General features: G+C 38.6%; 1 protein-coding gene across 9 annotated transcripts in view; it reads right to left on the reverse strand.

Moving 5' to 3' along the window:
- TJP1 (tight junction protein 1) overlaps positions 1 to 22606 on the reverse strand; it is a 308695-nt gene that overhangs the window by 57315 nt on the left and 228774 nt on the right. For 8 of the 9 annotated variants that reach the window (XM_073303700.1, XM_073303698.1, XM_073303696.1 and 5 more), the window contains 4 exons: positions 18401 to 18680; positions 16945 to 17048; positions 14249 to 14417; positions 13736 to 13880 (listed from right to left, as the gene is read on the reverse strand). In XM_073303700.1, the coding sequence (XP_073159801.1) occupies positions 13736 to 13880; positions 14249 to 14417; positions 16945 to 17048; positions 18401 to 18680 (698 nt within the window). The other variant, XM_073303701.1, reaches the window with a different exon arrangement.

Here is a 22606-nt window from a genome sequence, read left to right on the forward strand (position 1 = left end):
AAACTTTGCCACCTCACTGTTTACCCCTTTCTCCACATCATTTATGAGTAAGTTGAATAGGATTGGTCCTAGGACTGACCCTTGGGGAACAACACTAGTTACGCCTCTCAATTCTAAAAAGTTACCATTTACTCCTACCCTTTATTCCCTGTCTTTTAACCAGTTCTCAATCCATGAAAGGATCGTCCCTCTTGTCCCATGACAACTTAATTTACTTACAAGCTTTTGGTGAGGGACCTTGTCAAAGGCTTTCTGCAAATCTAAGTACACTATGTCCACTGGATCCCCCTTGTCCACATGTTTGTTGACCCCTTCAAAGAACTTTAATAGATTAGTAAGACATGATTTCCCTTTATAGAAACCATGTTGACTTTTGCCCAACAATTTATGTTCTTCTTTGTCTCTAACAATTTTATTCTTAACTATTGTTTCAACTAATTAGGCCGATACTGACGTTAGACTTACTGGTCTGTAATTGCCAGGATCACCTCAAGAGCCCTTTTTAAATATTGGTGTTACATTAGCTGTTTTCCAGTCATTGGGTACAGAAGCTGATTTAAAGGACAGGTTACAACCCATAGTTAATAGTTCCGCAATTTCATATTTGAGTTCTTTCAGAACTCGAGCGAATGCCATCTGGTCCCGGTAACTTGTTACTGTTAAGTTTATCAATTAATTCCAAAACTCTAATGACACTTCAATCTGTGACAATTCCTCAGATTTGTCACCTACAAAGCATGGCTCAGGACCTTGGACCACCATTCACTGATGTGTTGCTACTCAGTATAAGCCATTAGAATTTGATACAGTGCCTAGAGCCATTTTCCAACTTGAGTGCCTCAAGTTGGGCACCTAACTAAAAATAGCCTGCTTTTCAAAAGTGCTGATAATTCACAAATCCGACTGCAATCAATGGGAGATACAGATGCTCGTCACCTTTGCAAGTCTGGCCAACTATACTTAGATACTAAAAAATAGCTAAAAATCAGCTGTACTTTAGGCATCCAAGTTTGAAAATTTTGGTCTTTGAACTTCAATTTACACAAATCTTTTTCCATAAAATAATTTTTGAACACTTATCTCACTCCCCTTTTCTCATAATGGTATTCACATTGAATAAATTTCTACTTTTTTCGTGGTGGTAATTTGGTACTCGTGAAAGTGAGACTAGTATCATTGGCTTGAGCAAGGACTGGGAGCAGGCACTGCAAGTTTTCCCATCTTGTGCTGCATAAGTAATACATTAAGCTTCTTCTGCAAAACCTTTCCTATTCCGTTTCCTGCATACATGTCCCGTTGGATAGTGATTTTAGGATGTGGACAAATGACTGTCTTTTCACTTCTCAGCTGTGCTAAGATTTGAATCTTTGTTCCCTAGAAATAAAATGCCAGTTCCCAATTAAATATACGGGCATATTTGAATGTGTGTATGAAACAAAGAAACTTTTAAAAGCTGAGGAAACGGAGAAATGAAAATAACTCGCATGATAATGTGGCCCAGAACTAGTTTTTCATATTTCTGGACATTGAATAGTAGTTAATGATGTTCTTCAATATAATTTTATTTTGGTACAGCATTTTTCATATAATCACTATCCCAAAATGGTTTTCTTCTTGCAATATTACTATTTCTGACATTTTATATTAGTTAATTCTGATCTTCAGCCACTTCTACCTAAGGACTTTGTATTTTCACATTCTTACATGTTAGTATCCTTTATTGATATTCTTGCATAAATGTAATTGCTGTTTTAATTAGTGCAGCTCAAATATTTAATAAATAAGTTTTTAAAAAGTTGAGGCAGCACTGAATAAAAAGGAATAGAGTTTCTAACAGCAAATTCCCCCCACTACTCCCCTTTTGATTTTTCCTTGTATTATACATATTAGTCAATTTATGTATAAGCTAACTCTTTATACAGGGATTCTCCTGACTGCTTGTTTTCATTCTAGCCATTGGTCTGTCTCATCACACCTTCTAAATTACAGAATACATAACAGAGGACTTCAATCAACATACATGGATGGGTAAAAATAACATATCTCTACAGTTGTTCCCTCAAAAATGGGTTGCGTGGTGGGAGGGGGAGGAGAGAGAGAGAGAAAAAGAATCCCAGGTTTTCAACTCCTATGGTACAAGTCTCATTGCAATAGGCAATGATTTATTCTAGAATGTTTTATCAGAATTCTAAAAAAAGTTATTCCCCACCTCCTGCAAATTAGTGGCTATACACACACAACTCAGGAATCTGATTTAACGAAGGTTTCATTTGAGCTTTTCAGTTGACTGCAGGTATGTTATCCTAAACTCTCAAAAAAAGATATTATTCAACTTTCCTACTATGAAGTATTTTACATATTTACGTCTAGGCATTATTTATATAGCCATATTAGTAACAGGAAAACATGAAGTTTATACTCTATATGCTACCCCTCTGGTAAGACAAACGATTATGTAAAGCCTGTCTCATATATACTTATTAGAAATGACTCTGCAGTACTACTTAGGGGCTTCATGTCACTCTGGTATCCTTCACTTGGGCAGCCAATCTCTAATTAATGAAAAGAAGTGTTTAAGTGTTCACTGTCATATTCTCTAAACTAGAGGAGGACAGAAACATTAAGACACCACGTACAGGAAAAAAAGTATCACAAAGATGTGACAGCAAAACACATGAATTGTGTGTTTATGATGTTCACAATCAAAATTCAAAAATCAAAGTTGCTTCATGGCATGTACAAACTTAAACATTATAAATGTTTTGAAGAGCAGCCATTGTTAAAAGACTTTAGACAAAGTCATTCAGGGTCACTTGCTATCACATGGACACCATTTTTTAAATTAAAATCTTTATGTATCACATAATAAAAGTTTTCTTAAAAGCACAATTCCAATTATGGAACTATAAAGCCATGAAGGATGCTAGTACATATCTTTTATAACATCAACCACTCAGTGGAATTATAGTCTTGTAATACAAACTTGGCTTTATTACTTTTGGATCCAGGTATCTGACAGTCACGCAGCTTGAATACTGACACATATTATAGCCAAAGCATTAAGAAAGCTAGAGACAGTGAAAGATTTCTTCTATGTTGATATTATATTCTTTTGCCCTTCTCTTTTGGCTTGTCTACACTTAAAACGCTGCCGCAGCACAGTTATGCTGTTGTAACGCTTCAGTGAAAACGCTGCCTATACCGACAGGAGGGCTTCTCCCATCACCGTAGGTACTCCTCCTTCCCAGAGGTGGTAGCTAGGTCAATGAAAGAATTCTCCCATCGACGTAGCGCTGTCTACACCAGGTATTAGGTCAGTTTAACTGCTTTGCTCAGAGTTGGATTTTTCACACCCCGAATGACAATTATACCAACCTAATTTCCTAGTGTAGACAAGGCCATTCAATTTATCAGGAAGATTTGCCTTAAAAGAGTCAGAGCAGAAACAAAAACTGTAATAGCAACTACAATGAGCAGATTTAAAGTCCGACTGAATTTAAAAAAAAGAGTGGACAGTTTTCCAGAACAAACATGGAATAACCAAAATATATGCACTAAAAGATATCGGACCTGATTCTCCTGTGTGTTAGTCCAGTTTTACCACAGTGTAACTGCAATCATCTCATAACACTGGCATAAACATGGAGTAATGCAGTGGTGAATCATGCCAATTATCTGCTTATGCAATTACTCAATTCACATTACTCACTCTTAAGACTCCAATATTCATGCACTTTTTAAAAACATCTTCATTTTGTTTAAGTAAAGAGTTTTATTTCAAAAAAAATCTAAAACTGTATTTTAACATGGCAGTAAATGGTGCTTCACTTGCAGTTCAGGTCATTCTCCCTCTTGCTTTCAATTTTTAGTTCTCATCACCTGGACAATGATTAGAGATTTAGATTTTTTCAGTCACATGAAATCAGAAAGAGAAGTAAAGAGAAACAAAAGCTTCAACTGGCGTGGTAAGGAGATGGGAAAAGTAGAGGTCAAAAACAACCTAACAAGTCAATCCTACAAACACTGTTGGAATTAGTCCCACAGAGCTCAGTGTCACCATAAAAGCCTAGGAGTAAGTTATTTGAAGGAGGAGATCTTAAATAAGGAAATCAAAAGAAAAAGAGCATGTGGAAATTGAATGTGGAAATCTACATTTATTCTTCATTTACTTTGAAGTCTTAACATAGTATTGCAAGGGTTACCAACCATTTCAAAGTTACATTATCATTTATTTCACAATGTTTAGAAAGCATCATTCTGGAATCCTAACACATCAGGTTGAGTAGTATGCTGGGATATCACCAGTATTCTGGTGGTTTTAGCTTTGCCTTCAATCTCATGCCTAAAATTACCAGAGATGGATTAATACTCTTGAATGAAATACTCCCAGTCTTTTCATACTGCTGAAATTATCCATTAAGATCTTTTTCTACATTTTAAGATACACCAATTTAAAGAAATAAAAGGTTTCATTTAATTCATAGATTTAAGGCCAGAAGGGACCATTATCATAATATACTCTGATGGGATTACACAGGACATAGAATTTCATCCAGGAATTCCTGTCCATAGCCCAAAAAATTATAGCTGAACTACAATATATATTTTAGAAAGGCATCTAGTCTTAATTTAAAGATGCCAAATTATGGCCATTTTACCACACCCTTAGTAAAGTGTCCCAGTGTGGTTAATTATCCTCACTGTTAAAAACTGCAGTTTCATGTCTCATGTATATTTTTCCAACTTTTAACTTCAAGCTATTGGATTCTGTTATCATTTTGGTTTGCTAGATTAAAAACTCCTTTATCTCTCTTAACATTAGATCACTTCTCTCTGCGTAAGTATTTAGACTATGATCGAGTCACTGCATCCTTTTTTTTAATAAGCTAAACAGCATGACCTCATCAAGTCTTTCATTGTAAAGCATGCTTTTACAGACAAGTCTCTCTCTCAGAAAAACTACAGAGTACATGATAAGAGCTAACGTTGTTTTAAAAACATGGCAACAGAACTGGACACACAATTCCAACAGTGATCTAAACACTGCCATATACAAAAAGGAATATGTCACCTCTCTTCTCCTACTGTATGTTCCCCATTTATACATTCAAGGTTTGTGTTAACCCTTGTTGCCACAGCACTGCAGTGGGAGCTCATACATAGTTGGTTACCTACAACGATCCCTAAAATTCTTTTTAGAAGAAATGCCAATATTCTTTTCACTACAGATCTTGACATCTCTATTTCACCCACTTTACTTTCTACACACTGCTAGGCATCCAAGACAGTGAATGGGAATGGTGGGAACCTTAAAGTAGGTAAGGCCCCCAGAGCCAGTTCCATTTTACACTAAAAGTTTTTGTAATCCATTGCTTCTAGAAATGTAGCTCTGAAATCTAGCAAAGTCAATAGGTTGAGTTTCGCTATATTTAATCACACAGTAAACTTTTAAGACTTGTCTACACTACAGAGTCTTGGTCAGCATAGCTATACTGACAGAGCCCTCTAGTGTAGATGCAGCATAAGCCAGCAGGACCACGACTCCTGCTGGCAAAGCTACATCACGTCCTCAAGTGACATTAGCTATGCTGACAGAAGCACTCTGTCGGCACAGTTGCACATGATACTAGGGGTTTTGCTGGCATAGCTGTATTGGAGGGCAAGAGAGTCCACCCCCTCCCAACACCACTCCTACCCCCACACACACTCGTAATTGATAGAGATAGGCTGGCAAAATTTTGTAGTGTAAACCATGGCTATGTTAGTCATACCTGGAGTAATTCTCCAAGGTAACAGTGAACTTGACTCTTCAGAAGAGGAAAGACAGATTGTAAAATTCTCACATTCTTAGTAAGGTACTTAGTATCCTGTACTGTTATGTTAATTACAAAGTCTCCAGAAGATCCAGTACATTAGAAGAAAGCAACTGAAGCCTAAATAGGAAAAAGATGGTCATTTTAAATGACAGGAAACAAATTATGGCTGGAACTAAAAGAAAAATATAAAATAGCACTAGGGTTGGGTTTTTCAAATTTATAGTAAGCACTTTGAATTTCATTCTACAAGAAGATAGCATCAAATAACTTTCTATGACTTTGTTTTTAAAGTGACAAAATCTTGTGAAAAATTACAGCTGCATTTCCCATGAGTCATCAAAGGTGTTAGTTATTTTGCTGTGTATGTGTTCTGACAGTATTGCTTTTACTTCTAACATCTGTGCTGTGTCAGGGAGAGTTTTTTTTAGTATGCTTAACACTGCAGCATTTTAAAATAACCTTCAGTCACAAAACAAAGTCAGCTTCATGTTAGTTTCATCAATGGACTGCACTTAAACCATGAAATTTGTTTAAGAAATAACTGACAAACGAAAAAAAAGTTTGAGACGTAACAAGAAAATGTTTCATGAGTTTATACACAAACTCTTGAAGTATAATTGACATTTAACCCCTGTCCACTCTAGCGCTTTTAGTATTTTAAAACAATTTACTTCTTGAGATGGATGGTTCAGCACGAAAGAGACAAGCATCTTTTGAAGAGCACCTCAATGTAGATTATAGTTTTGTCCTGACACACTGTCACAGTATGCCAGTTTCAGTGGGGCATTTTGGATGCTAACAAAAGAATGGAAGGAAAATCTCGTGTGTTCTACAGAATAAATAGTTGATTTTTGGAATGAAAGCGGTCTTCATTCTTGGTACAACTACATCCTTATTAGTAAATGGCAACAGGGCATTTTCCATAAGAACCTTTCGTGTTGAGGCAATTCCAATCGTGATACTTTAAAAACAAAAGAGATACTTAGACTGATTTTAAAAGATGCTTCTTTGGGGAATACTACTAAATTAAGGTCCAAAACAGAATTATTCCATTTGGTGTAGGGTAAACAAGAGATGCTATTCTGAGAAGCCTGTCAATGTCTGAGGGTAAGGCAGTTCCATGCTTGCCTGCAGTCTCTGGTATGCTGGATACGGCAACCACTTGAAATTTCAAAACGAGAGGCATACAGCTTGTAAAAGTTAAAGTTGTTCTACATGAACTCCAAAACACATGCTTGGCTCGTCTTGTCTGTCACCTTTATAATGGGGTCCTTACACAAGGCTTTAAATCTAGATCAAGTCTTTGAATAGGCCCTGTTTGTAAAATTCTTTGCATCTGAGGTCATTTGAATAATTTTGTTTCACCTGGTGCCTCTTCAATACCATGAAGCTAGATTCTCCTTTGCTCTGGGTTGGTATCATAGAATCAAGAACATCAGGGTTGGAAGGGATCTCAGGAGGTCATCTAGTTCAACCCCCCCTTTTCAAAGCAGGACCAATCCCCAATTTTACCCCAGATCCCCAAATGGCCCCCGCAAGGATTGAACTCACAACCCTGGGTTTAGCAGGCCAATGCTCAAACCATTGAGCTATCCCTCCCCCCAGGAAGGATACAGAATTAGTGCTTGTGATAGGAGGTCTTTCCAGCAGAGGAGGAATAATTGAAGGGTGGCTGCCATCTGATATAGGTCCAACAACCTGCACCTCACTGACCACTGTGAAGCTCCAAGAATACATATGCTTCTTCCTTCTTTATCCTCTGAATGGTCCCCAGGATCATTGTGAATGGGGGGAAAGAAACAAAAGACACCATTATGGGCACAGATCAGAACGCATCGTCTTTTGCCTTGGTTTGGTGGTCTCTTTAACTGGAGAAGAGCTTTAGAACTTTGCATTGAACTTGGATGCAAATACTTCTATTGAGGGGTAACCCAGAGCCTAGACTATTGAATCAAAAGATATTTGCATGTAGACTATACATCTTCAGGCCTATTCCTTTGTCTGTTTGACCATTCTGCTTGTATGTTCAGTTGCCTTTTGTGTGGAAGGCCGCCAGTGACAGAAAAATGGCTTCCTGTAGCAATGCTGTGGATCCTGTACTTCTCTATTGATAAAAGCTAAAGCAGAGAAATCACCAGTATATAATAATAGGTAAAAATTGATGATAGGACATACTTAGTTTTTCTAAGCTTGAGCCAATTGATATTTGAAGCTCCTTGGCCCTCAAAGATCCTTGCCCCATATGAGATTTCCCCATCCCTTGAGACTGACATTGGTTATCACTACAGTTCTGATATTTTGTGACCATCTAAGTATCTGCTGACTTCCAGCCACCAGGACAGATTTTGATACTACATTGGATACTTAAATTAGTGAAGATAGGGACATGGTGAGAGATCAGGAAAACCAAAAACTACTGGAGAAGATGTGAACAGAACCTTGCCAAAGCAAGAAAGTCAACACAGGATACTATTATTCCCAGTAAAAACATCAGAGTCCTGATTGATATGGCAAGAAAACTGATTATCTGTATATATAGCATATACCAACTTCTGAATCCTGTCTTTGAGAGAACAATGCTGTGTAGCTGAGTATCTATGATAGCTGCCAAATGTAAAACAGAATCTGTGGGAGTCATTTGGGGTTGAGGACAAAACTATGTTGTTCTATAATCTGGGCAATGAGGCAAGTTACTTTTGGTTTCTTTTTCAGAAAGGGTGTGCTGATGAACAGGTTGTTGGGAAAGGGGAACACATGAATTTCCTCCTTCCTAAGACAGACCACAGATAACGAGCCCTTTGATAGGGATCCTTGGGTAGTTACTGGGCCAAAGGGTAAAGCAGTGTACTAATAAGGCTGCCCATTGTAAAATAAGTTGGAGGTATTCCCTGTATGTATGATTTTACGGAAAAGTGTACATATGAATTCTATAAATTCGTTCTGAAACTTTGGCTTTTGACTGCAAAGTCAGTTAACTCAGGCTTTCCTTCAGCTAGCCTGAGGGAGGGGGAGACTGCCATTGCTTGGGTGGCAGGGGGAATGCAGGCCCTCCCTCTCCACTGTGTCCCCGCCCAGGGCCCTAAGGGTGGCGGAGGGATCTGCCACCATGTCAGCGGGGATCTAAGCCGCAACACGCTGACTCATCCTCTGCCAGCATTGCAGCCAGACAAGGGTCTACCACCCCTGGGCCACTTCCACTCTCCCCCTGCAAAGGTACCTGCTGATCCGCTCAGGTAAGGTGATCTGGGGGGGGGGGGGGGGGTAGGGGCTCAGTTGCCAGCAGAAGCTCTGCCGGGGTTGGGCCAACTGGCAGTCCGAGCCAGTCGTCTGTTTCCTGTGGAGCCGGGTCATCCAGGGGTCCAGGTGGTTCAGGCCAGTCATCTGCACTCTGTGGGCCTCCTGCCACCTCCCAGCGCAAGTGCTCAGGGGATGCGCTGTCCCCTCCAGTGACTGGGGCCCCACTGAGCTTCTGGGTCCAGCCTTTATACTTCTGGCACTGACCCTTGGCTTCCAGGGGCGGAGCTGGGGGGGGGTAGGGCTCCGCCCAAGAGGGGGTGGAGCCAGCTTCTTCCTCTGTGTCTGGGGAGGGCCAGTCCACCTCACTACAAGGAGGCTAAGGGCTTTCTTAAGGAATCTCCTTTTTCCTCAAGCTTCTGAATCTAGTCCATCCACTTCAAACACCTCCTGGGACATTTAGTTGAACAGGAGCTAAAGAAATGTCATGATTTGTAACAGGGTCTGAATTCTCTTTTTAAACTCTAGTATGCTAACAAGTCTTCTATGACTTCTCTTCAGCTGCTTTCTGAAAAGAAGATTCATTGAAGTGCCCACCCCTCCCATATACTTAGAGGTGACCAGGACCTGCTTGGCTTCAAAATCGGCCTTCCATGGCTTTAGTCAGAGCTTGTGATGTGATGTGGAATTGTATCATTACCCTTGCAGCAAATCTGAGGCTGTCAAGGGAAGCATCCAGTACAAAAGCCACTGTTTACGAAAACCTAATTTGGCAAACAGCCTACAAGATTTCCTGATCTTGAAAGAACAGTGTCCAACAGGAAGTCATCCATGCACGTGTGGCTCTTATGAATGAAGCAGATGCAGAAGAGGCAGCTGCTAAGATCGCTTCAGAGTGCCTTCCGAGGAAGGACTTAATTCTTCTGTGAGTCTGGTCCTTAGAGAAGAAGTAACCTCTAAATGAATCAACTGTCTTTAACAAACAACGAAAGAGCTACATCAATTTTTGGTAGGATAAATTGGTCAAGATTTTGGTTTTATGGACATAATAGTGCTCCTTAGCCAGCCTCTTGGTTTTTCGTTGGGTTTCCTACTCAGTCAGTGCTACTTACATCCTCACGTACTGCATGCAAGGAGATATAGTTTTCAAATCTGATATGAAGTACTTGCAAGTGGCCTCACTCTCCTTTCTACCCACTTTCTCAAATGTCACCGCCTCCTCCTTCAAGGGTTCATCCAGAGGAAAGCCAAACCATACAACCAACCTTAAGAAGTTTCAGAGTAGCAGCCGTGTTAGTCTGTATTCGCAAAAAGAAAAGGAGTACTTGTGGCACCTTGGAGACTAACCAATTTATTTGAGCATAAGCTTTGTTTCAAACCATATTTTGTCTAACAGCTTGTTCTGAATTTCCTCAGATATTTTGATTCAAAAATCTGAAAGCTGCCCTACTTCCCAGGAAGGACAAACCAAGGAATCCTTTCTGGATCTTTTCTTTTTTCTTGTTTTTGTAAATTTCTTAGAGGATTCTTTCTCACAGGAACTCAATGAAGATGTGGAATAGTCTGTACACCTCTTGCTCTTGCACTAACTGAGCTTTACAGATGGATTCTGTAGAGGAGCGACCATAGTGGTTACAGTCTGAAGATGAATACTATGGTTCGGTTACAGGGTCACTTCTTTTACTCTTTTTAGAAGGAGAAAGAAAAGAAAAATATCACCTGCATATGGAAGCCTTTTTAGAGACTACCCTGTTTTTACTTCTTTTCTCAGGATCTAAAGAAGGAATGTGGCCCTTAGATTACCCAGGAAGGGAAGGCTTTCTAGGTAGGCAGGGGCCCAGGTCCATCTAGTCCTTTATGGTAGTGCCCCTACATTAGGATGTTTGCTAATGTTCCCAAGGGCAGTCACAAAAGTGATGAGGAACCCTGAAGCAGGTAATGGTATGGAGAACCCTGAGTATTCATGGTAAATAGGCCCAATGGCCTGTGATGGGATGTTAGATGGGGTGGGATCTGAGTTACTACAGAGAATTCTTTCCTGGGTGTCTGGCTGGTGAATCTTGCCCACATGCTCAGGATTTAGCTGATCGCCATATTTGGGGTTGGGAAGGAATTTTCCTCCAGGGCAGATTGGAAGAGGCCCTGGAGGTTTTTTGCCTTCCTCTGTAGCATGGGGCACGGGTCACTTGCTGGAGGATTCTCTGCTCCTTGAAGTCTTTAAACCACAATTTGAGGTCTTCAATAGCTCAGACATAGGTGAGAGGTTTATCGCAGGAGTGGGTTGGTGAGATTCTGTGGCCTGCATTGTGCAGAAGGTTGGACTAGATGATCATAATGGTCCCTTCTGACCTTAGTATCTATGAATCTGTTGGCGAGCCAGCCAGTGGACAGACTAACCCTGACCCCTGGAGGGGTGAGGCAAAAATTGTAAGCCCTAGACAGCTCCTTACTGGCTGCCTGGATGTCATCTGAGCTATCGTAGCTCTCACTACTCTTTTGGTGGGGGTTACAGTTAGGTGGAGTGGTACAAGTTAGCGGAGACCTCAGTTTGAGGCCATCTTAGCATCCTTTCCCCACTGGTATGATGGCAGGTTTCTTGTGCTTGGGAGTGCTCCTCTTTGCGCCCTGCCAGAGCAATCACAAGCATGTCATCTAGTGTAGGGAAATGCATCAGTCCCACAGGGAGGGGAGAGACAATCATCTATCCTCTTTGTTCCTTCTCTGATCCCCCAGAGGTCTCACAGATGGGTGTAAATGGGTGAAGAAGATTCCTCTAGGCCAGGGAGAAATGAAAGATGGGATGACATGGTCCCTGCAGAAGACAAACAGGATCCCATATAAGCATCCCTCAAAGGGAGCTAAGCTAGCCTTTCTGCTTGTGCTTCTTTTTTCACCATTGCAGCACGGGGACATTAGTCCTGAACAGACAGGAGGAGGACATGCGGGAGAAAAATCTCCTCCAGAGCTTATTCTAGCTAACATATAGCCCAACCTACTCAAACCTAATTTAAGATTTCGAAGTGTTTTTTAATTCCTCTGGGCAGACAATTTGGTTGAGGCTGTTGACATCTGCTGGAGGCAGAATACAATTGATAGGGTCCTCAGGAACATGGTCACTTCAAATGTCTCCTGCCGGACAAGTCTGCTTCTGCCTCTAAACAAGGTACAAACAAACAGAAGATCTGCTGTAACGTACCTGGAGATCCTCCCTGTGAAAATGAAAAGTGCATTTCTGCAATATTCATGGGTAAGCAAAGGGCTATAAAATGAAGTTTAAGATCTCCAATCATTACATCACACCAAATACACTTAAACATTATAAATACAACATTTCTACTTACTTGGCAGGACACAAGTTCATGTGTTTTACTCCGTTTCACGACCTAATGATTAACAGTGCTCAGACTCCCTGCTCTTAGGTGTTTGTGCTTTTATCATCTAATTCAAGAGACGTTTCAATTCCCGAGTTGGTGTTTTGGCAAGGAAAAAGTTGTTCCTTCTTTTTAGTAACTACAGGAATTTAATAAAATGTCATCTATATACTTTCCTTACAGTAACCACTTCCTGAAACATCTTGTCATTACGGCTCAAATTCATACATACATTTGAATTGTCCAATCCTGACCCTATTTGGACTTGAGGTTCACAACTGATAGCAATACCCTGTCAAACTAGGCAGCTTTTCTGACAGGAATATTCCATTCAGCAATTATCTGGAGCATTCTATTACATCTCAACCCTAATTCTGGCATCTTTTCTTGAGCAACAGACAGTAACTGGTCGAAGCCTATAACTTCTCTTCACACACACACACACACCCCTCCCCCCCACCCTTACTTGAACAAAAACGTGGAAATCCCATAAATTGGCTAACTTACTATTTCTAATGCATTTAATGCATACACTGTGCAAAAGTGAAATGGACAGATTTATATTATTCTTATGTAAGACTAATTCCATGTAACATAGGCTTGTCTAGGCTTGAACAGGAACAGATACAGAAAGAACCCATTGTGCCCCACTTCCAGCTAGTATCATTTTCCTACCACCTGGTACAAACATTTTAGATTAAATGTTTGAAGAACTACTTTTCCTAAATAGAGTAGTTTATTTCACTAGAATTGAAAACTTTTCAAAAACATGTTTGAAAACAAACTGCCTGTGTCAAAGTCCGAAAACAAAGTTGTTAACTAAGTAAGTACCATATCACAATAACTTTACTCAGACTGAATTGTTAGTGGGACTTGTGGAACTATTCAGCCTGAGTATAGCTATTACAATCCACTCCTAACTTTTTGAAACAGAGATAGTGAGATAATTTATACACTTCAGTAGTCTCGGTCACTAATGTCAAACCAAGTAAGCCACATAAAAGAAATACCATTTAATTTTGATAATGTCCTTAAAGAACAGGATAAATTAGAGAAGAGTCTAAGCCAAAAAATTCAGTTCCAAGTTCAAATTTCCCTGAAACTGAAAGATGTCCGAAATAGGAGTTTGGTTCAGGCCCATCTCTAGATACATAATTTCAGCACTATATCATGCTACCATTTCCACAATACTGTACCACATTTGTGGTACTGTAAAAAAAACCCAAACAACCCTGATACTTAATTTCACGTTAATAGTTGATTAAAATTAATTAATTAATTAGTTGATTAAAAATAATACAATGCTGCCATCACCTGCCATTGCTGGGCTGCTGTGGAGAATGTCTGGAATGGTCTGAAGGCTCTGACCTCTGGTCAGGAGATCGTGAACGACTGCGGCGGGGCCTGTCATGTGATCGGTTGGAATGATCTGATGCCAGCGACTGAATTTCTGAAATGTCTGTTAAATAAAAGTTGTTTTTTCATGAAATGATTGTAATTAAAATGATGATGTGACCTGCCCAAAATGGAAATAATTTTGCAGAAAATACATATGAAGTGCATCAGATCTTCTGCACTGACTTCAAAATAAATCACCTAAAGTTAACATTCCTTTTCTTCCAACTGCTTTTACTTGAACAGTCTTTTTCTATATTCTTGAAGATGTGAATTCCAATTGCGTTTGAACAAATTTATTATCAGCTCAAATGTCCATCCGTCCTCTTTTGTCCTCCCTCATCCTCCATCTCCCACACTAGGATTTCACATCTTCATGATCCAGGGAAATAAACAATATATTTTTACCTTGGGAAATAAGTTTATACTCACCATCTCTTTCTGAAGCATTAGCAGAATGAACGCTGTCAGAAAGATCTGGGACATTCAAAAGAGTTGCTCGTTCGTCTCGCTGAACCACCATCTTCAACTTGCCTTTTGACCTTTCTATTAGAGTCTTTGCATCTGTCAGTGACATATTTTCTGTGACTGTGCCGTTTATCTATAACGGAGCAAAGAGAATAGAGATAGGAACTGAATGGACAAACAAAACAATCTAGCTCCACTAGCTAACTGCTTTGAATTTAACAAACAAGAGTTCTCCCTCTCTACATTAAGTATTTTAAACTCTTAATTGGTCAAAATTACCCCTTCAAAATTAGTAAATATAATTTTGCTGTTAAATGGTCTTCAACCTTGTTTTAAAAATGGAAACAACAAACATTAGCAATACCAAAGCAAGCAGCTAAAACATTCAGTTTCGGCAAGCAGGCTAACTAAAATAGACCAAAAAGTTAAGGAAATTCAGTGGTACTTTATGTTGCAGAACTGAGGCCTACGGAAAACTACTTCTAATCTAACAGCAATTCTGATTCAGCTGAGTCCTTAAGTTTTGCCACCTCTCTCTTTGCAATGCAAGCCTCCAATTGATTTATCAGAATCAGATTACCTTGATCAAACTTGCACAAAAATTAAAATCTATAATGATATCTTAAATGCCAGTTTTCAGTCTGATGGGATTTAGAAATACCCAAAGCTATTTAGTCAAGAAAAATTAATACAATATTTACATATTATGAAAATATTAATGCAAACACATCTGAGCCACAGAACACAGAAAACTAATGCTCATCTTTTAAATTATTTAAATATTTAAAGTCTCATTACTTTAATCTGTAATGATTAAGAAATCTAAAGTAATTTATTTTATAAACCTAACTAAACTCCACATAGCAGTGGGAGGACTTGCCCTTGTTTACTAATTGCACCAATAGAATTAAGATTTTATAGCAATGACATGCACTGAAAACTGTTAACCCCCAAACAATATAGTTTATGAAGTTAATTAAAAATAATTCAGTCCAAGACATCTGGTTGTGATGCACAATAGTATAATTCTGCACTAGAACTACTAAATTAAGGCCTAATCTTGAAACCCTTGCACAGACAAATAGCCCCAATTACTTGTCCGACTACATAATGACAAAACGACTGTTTTAATGATTGGGCTGACAAATTCATCCTAATTACAAGATTAACTGTGAAAAGTAAGTGAAAGTTCATAAAATGTCAAAATACTTATGAACAACATACAGTAATGGGGGAGGAGGGAGAGTATAAAAGGGAGAGAGACTGAATTAATACAAACAAAATGGCCTACCAATATAATTCAAGGCCTGTATTTAGATCATGCCTGGTAAACAAGAAAAGTGTGGGACTGGAAATCTATGGACCAAAATTAGTGGCTCAAAAATTAGGCCTAAACTAGTGGACAAAATAATGCCGGGATGGTCTATTCCCCCATCTCTCCCCTTTTGGAGGTTCTTAAAAGAAAATAAAAGAGGAATTAAGAAGCTGGCTGCCAACAATCATGATGAACATAGGAGAACAGGAAAGGAATGAGCTTTACCATCATGGCTGCCACTCCCGTCTCCTGGGACCACAGGGGATTTACCATAACACCATTAGATCTGTCTTGGACGAGTCTAGGGACTTCTGTCAGGATGAGGACAGTAGAGTGACCCAGATGGCATCCCCACGTCCACTGGCTCCAGCTAAATCCCAACCATCACCTGGGATGTGAGACTCTCACCCTCCTAGTTCCATTCACGTCTTTTTCCTTCCCCATCTCATTTCTTCTCTTACTATCTACTCCCCTTGCCTTCTGTCTAACAAGAGCCTGGCTTAGCCGACAAAGACTGTATATTGTGCAACACTACTGTGAGCCCGTGACCAAAAGAGGCAAATAAATGCAATGTCCTAAACAGCCCGATGCTGGTACAAGTTTGCCAGATCTCAGAATGACTAAAGATTGTGTGCCATGCCAGTGTTTCTCCAGCAGGGACGTTACAAGTGAAAGGCAGCCACAGAAACTGAATTTTCCATCTTTGGTGTTCTTTTCTTTTCCCTTTTGTGTGCTTTTGTCTTGTTTTGCCTTATAGAAAATGGGACTGGACTTTAAAAATATCAACAAAAGCTCCAGCCCATCTCACCTAACTTTTTCCTCTTTTTCCCCCCCAAAAAAGGACAGTTATTACATTTTTTTTTACTGTCAAACAAGGGGTTTACCTTCTGAAAACTCTTTCCAGCTAAAGGGAAAGGGAAAAAGGATGTTGTTAAAATAAAAGCCTTACTTAATACTTTATATTTCAAATGCTTTAACATGTGTTTCCTTCTCTTCTGTATCTTTAATACAAGTTTTTAAAAATTTTAATGGCTTGTTTGCCATGACACTTAGCAGGCTGAGATTTCTGTATATTAAACCCGAAGCCTTGCTTAACACTGTTTAATGTTGGACATTGACAGGGTATTGTTAGCACCTTTGACTCTTTGGGCCCATATAATCTACTCAGGACTACTCATGTGAGTAAAGGTTGCAGAATTAGACTCTTAACCTTTCTCCCTCAATGCAAAAAATACAAAGCCTGATATTTCTTCTATTGACAGTAACATACACTTGTGAGGCAGTCACTTCTAGTACAATCAACATACCGGTTCCTTTGCTAAGCAAAGATAGCCATTTACTGTACCTTCAATACAACATCACCTTCCTGAATGTTGCCATCTCTTGCTGCCAAACTATCTTGGGATATTTCTTTCACAAATATGTGGCTGGCCAAGCGCAGACCATACTCTATTTAGAATTTTTAAAAAAAAAAAAAAAAAAAAAAGAAAGAATCAAATATGAAATCTCAATTTAAAGAAGCAACATTTATGGATTTACAACACTGCTTTCCAAATTTACTTTCCAAGCCTAAAGAGAGCCCAGTAAAACCTCAAGTGTTTTTAATACAGTAGCATATTGAGGATTATAGTGAAATGGTATTGTTTAGCCAGAGGGCAGAGATACTGTACAATTGCCTATTATGAAATTCCCTGTTCTCTGAACGACTGTGGGAATCTTACTTGCATAATTGGCATATAGCTATTTCTTAGTAACTAAGGTATGCCAATCCCTGTTTTCATATGGGCGGGCAGCCAATGGCTGCCAGCGTAGCAATTTGCATGAGTGCTATATTCCTCAATTGTTCTGTGATTATCTAAATTCTTCCTCTGACTGGCCCCTATAATCAGAACAAACAAGCTGTTTTCCAGCAACAAAGATGCTGCATCCACTTCTTGACTCCCAAATCTGATAAATGTTTACACAACATATACAAAAACCTAATAAGGCTGTCCAACTACTGGAAGGGGGTGGGATTTTTTTGTGTTTATTTGTTTTTAAAAAGGCCTTATCCCCTCACTTCCTTCCTTCCTTCCCTTTCTTGCCAAAATTTTCCTCTTTAAAGCAATCTTGCTGACCTCATAGCATCTCCCTAGTTAGAGCCAGATATTGTGAGACAACTTCGCCATCTATCACACACAGGTTTATCTTCGGAGCGATCAACAAAACTTTCAGATCGTACTGATATTATATAGTAGTTGTGTCATTACTTTTTTTTTTTTTTTAAATAGCCACATGATAAATGGAAAATGACACATTAACCACAATTCTGTATGTGGTGGGTATTTTTGTTTGTTTCTTTTGTTTTGTTGTGTTCTTTTAAAGTTGGCCATCTTTCAAAAAAAACTTGATATACTCAACCTTAATTCCATGTTAACAAAGTTTATTCTATATATATTGAGTGTGTATATACTAGTCAATGTGCGTTTGTAAAATTTTAGCGGCTAGCAGAAGTTGGCTATGCAGTTATACTATTTCTTTACAATTCCAGTTCAATTGAAATTTGTGTGTTCCCTTCAATCAATCACATACATTGGTACAAGAAAACATGGAGAAAAACCTAGCACTAGAAGCACAGTAATTTTAAGACAATTACTTATAGACTTTTGAGAGCACCTGTAGGTAGTTCTGTAGTCTAGTCTAATGAGCCCGTAGCAACATAACATTCAGCAATAATTCAATATAAAACTCAACCTCTAACATTTTAGTATAAAATTACAAACAAAAGTATGAAGGAGATAGCAAAAAGTCATTGGGCATACCTTCATTTTTCCTAGATTTCACCAGTGTTACTTTGGTAGGTTTTGCAGGCTGACTGGAAGCAACAGATCTCCTATCTGATCTTGGCGATAAACTTCTCTCTCTGCTTCCACTTCGGTCTCTTACCCAGCTTTTCTCATGCCTTCTGCTGACACCTGGCCCACTGCGTGCACTTCTTGAATCATGCATTTCCTCTTCATAACTATCCTCCTCATTTTCAGATACTGGCTCAGGTTCCGGCCGGGCTACTGGAATCTGAATTTTCTTCATTCTTCGAATGGTCTGTAACCAGTAGCATTAACTACTTAATTTCTGGTTAAACGCAAAGTACATTTTTTTAAAAGTCTTAAAATTAGGCAATGGGCCACCACAGCTTTATACTGCTGTATCTAACGGAAGGTTCACTAGGAACCTCAAAACAGATATGGAAGGCAACATCCATACCCCAAAGGCCTTACAATCAAATATTTGGATGACTGAAGGAGAAAAACAAGGGGGGGGGGAGAATTTCAGAGTATACAGACAACTTTACATAAGTAAATGGATAATGTAGATGCAGGGTTTCTTAAAAAATCTGTAGCCATGAAAATACCAGTTATGGAAGATAGCTACTATGAACAAGCTATAGTATAACAGGCTACATGTTATCGGTGATCTTTGCAGTACTAATCAATCCATTAAAAACTCCACCAAAGTGCCAATATTGAAAAAAAACAGCAGCAAGGCTAACCTGAAATGAGCTATTGTGGATGCCACATAACACAGCAAAGTCAGGCAAACAGCATTTCACTGTTCCAGGATTGGAGGATAGAATACAAACATTTCAGAACCCATCTGGTTAGCTTCCTACTTCATTCAAAGATTGTGTTTCCCAGTGTCATAATGCGTTGCAATTTAAAAAACCATTTCTTCCCCACTTAATTGCTTTCTGCTTTTTCTCTTTCCAAATTTAAAAAATAAAAATAAAAAAATCAGATGTTCAAGGATATGTTCATTTAAGAGATTAGTTAGATATTTGACAAAAGGATTTCATACATGTTTAAATGAGATAGCATAAATGCCTTAAAAAACATGATGTCAACAGGGATGAGAAACAAACCCGGAAGCAGTAACTGTCAGATTTTTCATCCTGTGAGCCTCCCTGTCACTATCATCATTACCTTCAACAACCACTTTAATCTGAATTGTTCATTCAGGTATGAATGAATTTGGTTTGTAAGACCAATGATACACCTGAGAGAAATCAAACTGCAGTCCCAGTATTTTACTGCCTTCTGCTTTGTAATGTTACTGACATTTCTTCAAGCATTAGGTAAAATGCCCAATTACATATAGAAGCGTCATTCCTTGTTACCCGTCTCTGAAAAATTTAAATTACAATAGTTATGAAACGTAAAACTAATTGTGACCATACGCATTGTAATATAGTAGAAATATAAAGTTGTCTTATACTTACCAATAAGTACCAAGCATAAATGAGGAGGCTAATTTAGATACCGCAAGATTTTGCGGTGGTAAATAAACGGAAGTAGCAGCTACTTTACTCAAATGGCTGCTATGACCAAGGTCCATAGCTATGGAAGTAGTAAATTCATGAATTCAGAAGAAGTGAGCTGACAGCATCTTACTTGGCCAAAACATATGGAAAACAGAGTAAGTGTATTCCATCATCTATTGGCAGCACTACTTCATCTGCATTTGAGGCTGACAAAAAGATCAAAGCTAAAAGTGTACTGATCATCTTGTTGGAGGATAGTGGTCAAAGACATGTAGGTTCTCTCCTCAAAAGTTAGAAAGCTACCTTGTTTTTAATTTTCAGTCATTTGAATTCCCTCCATTTTTTAAGTTTCAATCTATATATATAAGTTTATTTTTAATCCAATACTCAAAGACAAACTTCAAGCGTACTCATTTTATGAAAAGCTAACTTAAGCACGTTCTTCTCCTTAACAATTTTGTTGTTCTTATTTACAGATATTGTTTAAAATGCTTTTGAACCAAAACCAAAAAACTGGGAATAGCATTACCCTCTGCATTACAAGGATAGTGTCATGAAAGAACATTCCAGGCCCCACAAAAAAATAGTGATTGAAAAGCCATAAGCTATAATTCTGAACAAAAATAACCTCCTTCAAAACAGTTTGTTTCTCTTGGGAAAAATTATGTAGGAGTTAAGGGTCCAAAGTGATGGGTCTCACATGCGACATCAAGGCTACAAGTGGGATGTGTAGTCAGCCTGACAAAATGAATCTATACAAGGTTTTCAAGAAGGGCAACACTTAGGCAGAATGCTGTCAGAACCTCCCACCCTTCTACTACCAAATATAGACTTAGGCTAGGCTATCAGAAAAAGTTCTGCTTACACAAGGCAAGAGTCCAACAGTAGCCTCAAGAAAGATGGTTTGTGGAAAGACATCTAGGGAATCTGACTGAAGGTAAATCTGATAAAAAACCTGCTGAAGAGCAAAAGTGGACATATGCCAGAGCAAAATAATGCCACAGGGAGATTGGTCCAGGAAGGAGCGGTCTAACAAGCCTCTCAAGAAGCTATCCAGCTCCAAGGCAAGTTGCAGAATCCCAGAATGGAAAATTGTGAACAATGAACTATAATAGACTCAGATAAAGACACACTTTTCTAATATGGAACCCTTGATCATTTTAGCCCTAAACAAACAAGTTCTACTCTACAGGAATGCACTACAAGCTTTATATGCTCTTTCATATAAGAAGAGAAGGAACTCATGTAATCATAGTCCAGGAAAATCTAGTTTGTGAGAGGACAGAGTTGGAAGTGCATAAGGGGTCCAAGGTAACTTCAATCCCTTCTAATGTACAGTATAGGCTTTGCCCTTTAAAAGCGCAGCTGTCCCTTGTGAAACCTTTGTCTTGGTCACAGTGTAACTAATGTGGCTGTTGTGCAGGTAGGCCCCAATCCACATCCATTTTAAGACAGTAAAACATCTGCACTGAATAGAAATAAAGCTAAACAGAAGGCAAAAGAAAGTGGATGGACTTACGATGGGTCTAAATTTCTGCATTTTTGTGGAACTCTATCCCACAGATGGAGAGAGAGTAAAACCTATTAATCCAGACTGATGGCGCACTCCGCTTTATTGTCAGTTACATTATCCATTTTGCCAAATCAGCACATATCAGTTTTCCTATTGTAGTCCAAGCAAAGTGGTAATTGCTAACAAAATAAGAGTAACAGCTATTGCAGTGCAATGCCACATTCTATTTCCACAGAGCTGCAAGTCTGATTATTTCCCCTTGAAATAAAGCCACAAACCAGTTATTAGAACTACTCAAAACTCTACTCATTAACATATAGTCTACTGTATACTGAATATCTTATTGATAGTAATTCTGTTTAGGTTTGAAACCTGCCAGTCTTCCAGGGTTGTGCTTATGCAAACCACAGAGGGAAGAAAGCATTATTATTGAAAGTTCAAAAGTTGACTTTTATCCTGGGAATGATAATCTATATTATTAGAGGGAACTAATTATGTTTGGATATTCTACTTCAGTAATAATACCCTGTAAATATTTGGGAACTATAATATTTTTTTCATTAATTGTTGTTGGCTTTTGTGCATAAGTCCAAAAAATACTGTACTTCCACTACAGATCATGCCATTTCTGTAGCAAAAACACCAGAACCTCCACTGATTTGCTTTAGAGCATTTCTCCGAAATGTCAGCTTTCTAATATGAAAAGTTGTACAGCTCGGCTTGTACAGCAAGTTATTTTCGATATCTGCAAACCCAGTGGACTGCCAGATTTATAAATGTATAGCACTGCAATTATTGCAAATCTGTATGAGCATGTGAAAAGAGCACCATGGAATGGCCAGGAAAAAAAAGCAAAGTTTTTAAGCCCTAAAAACAAAACCACTTTCCAAAATTAAACAATTGCCGATGTGTTTATTTTCTATTTCATTTTTTAGAAATATAAATCAGCAAAGTTTACAGAAAACCACATTACTACCTTTCAGTAATAACCAGTTTTGTTGTTCTGCAAGTTCAAAAGCCATCTATATCCTCTGAATAAATTTGAAATTATAGGAATTAAGGTCATTACGGCTTATTTTGGCAAATTGTGTTTAGTGAACACAAAGATGTGTTTGTTGGGGCTTGAATAAAGAGTGAAGACCTTGGGCACTGACTAGCACTTGAAAAACCTGATAATGTTTGCAGAAGAAATAAGCG

This window comes from Lepidochelys kempii, chromosome 10 (genome assembly GCF_965140265.1).
Source record: "Lepidochelys kempii isolate rLepKem1 chromosome 10, rLepKem1.hap2, whole genome shotgun sequence".
In the NCBI taxonomy this organism is placed as follows: Eukaryota; Metazoa; Chordata; order Testudines; family Cheloniidae; genus Lepidochelys; species Lepidochelys kempii.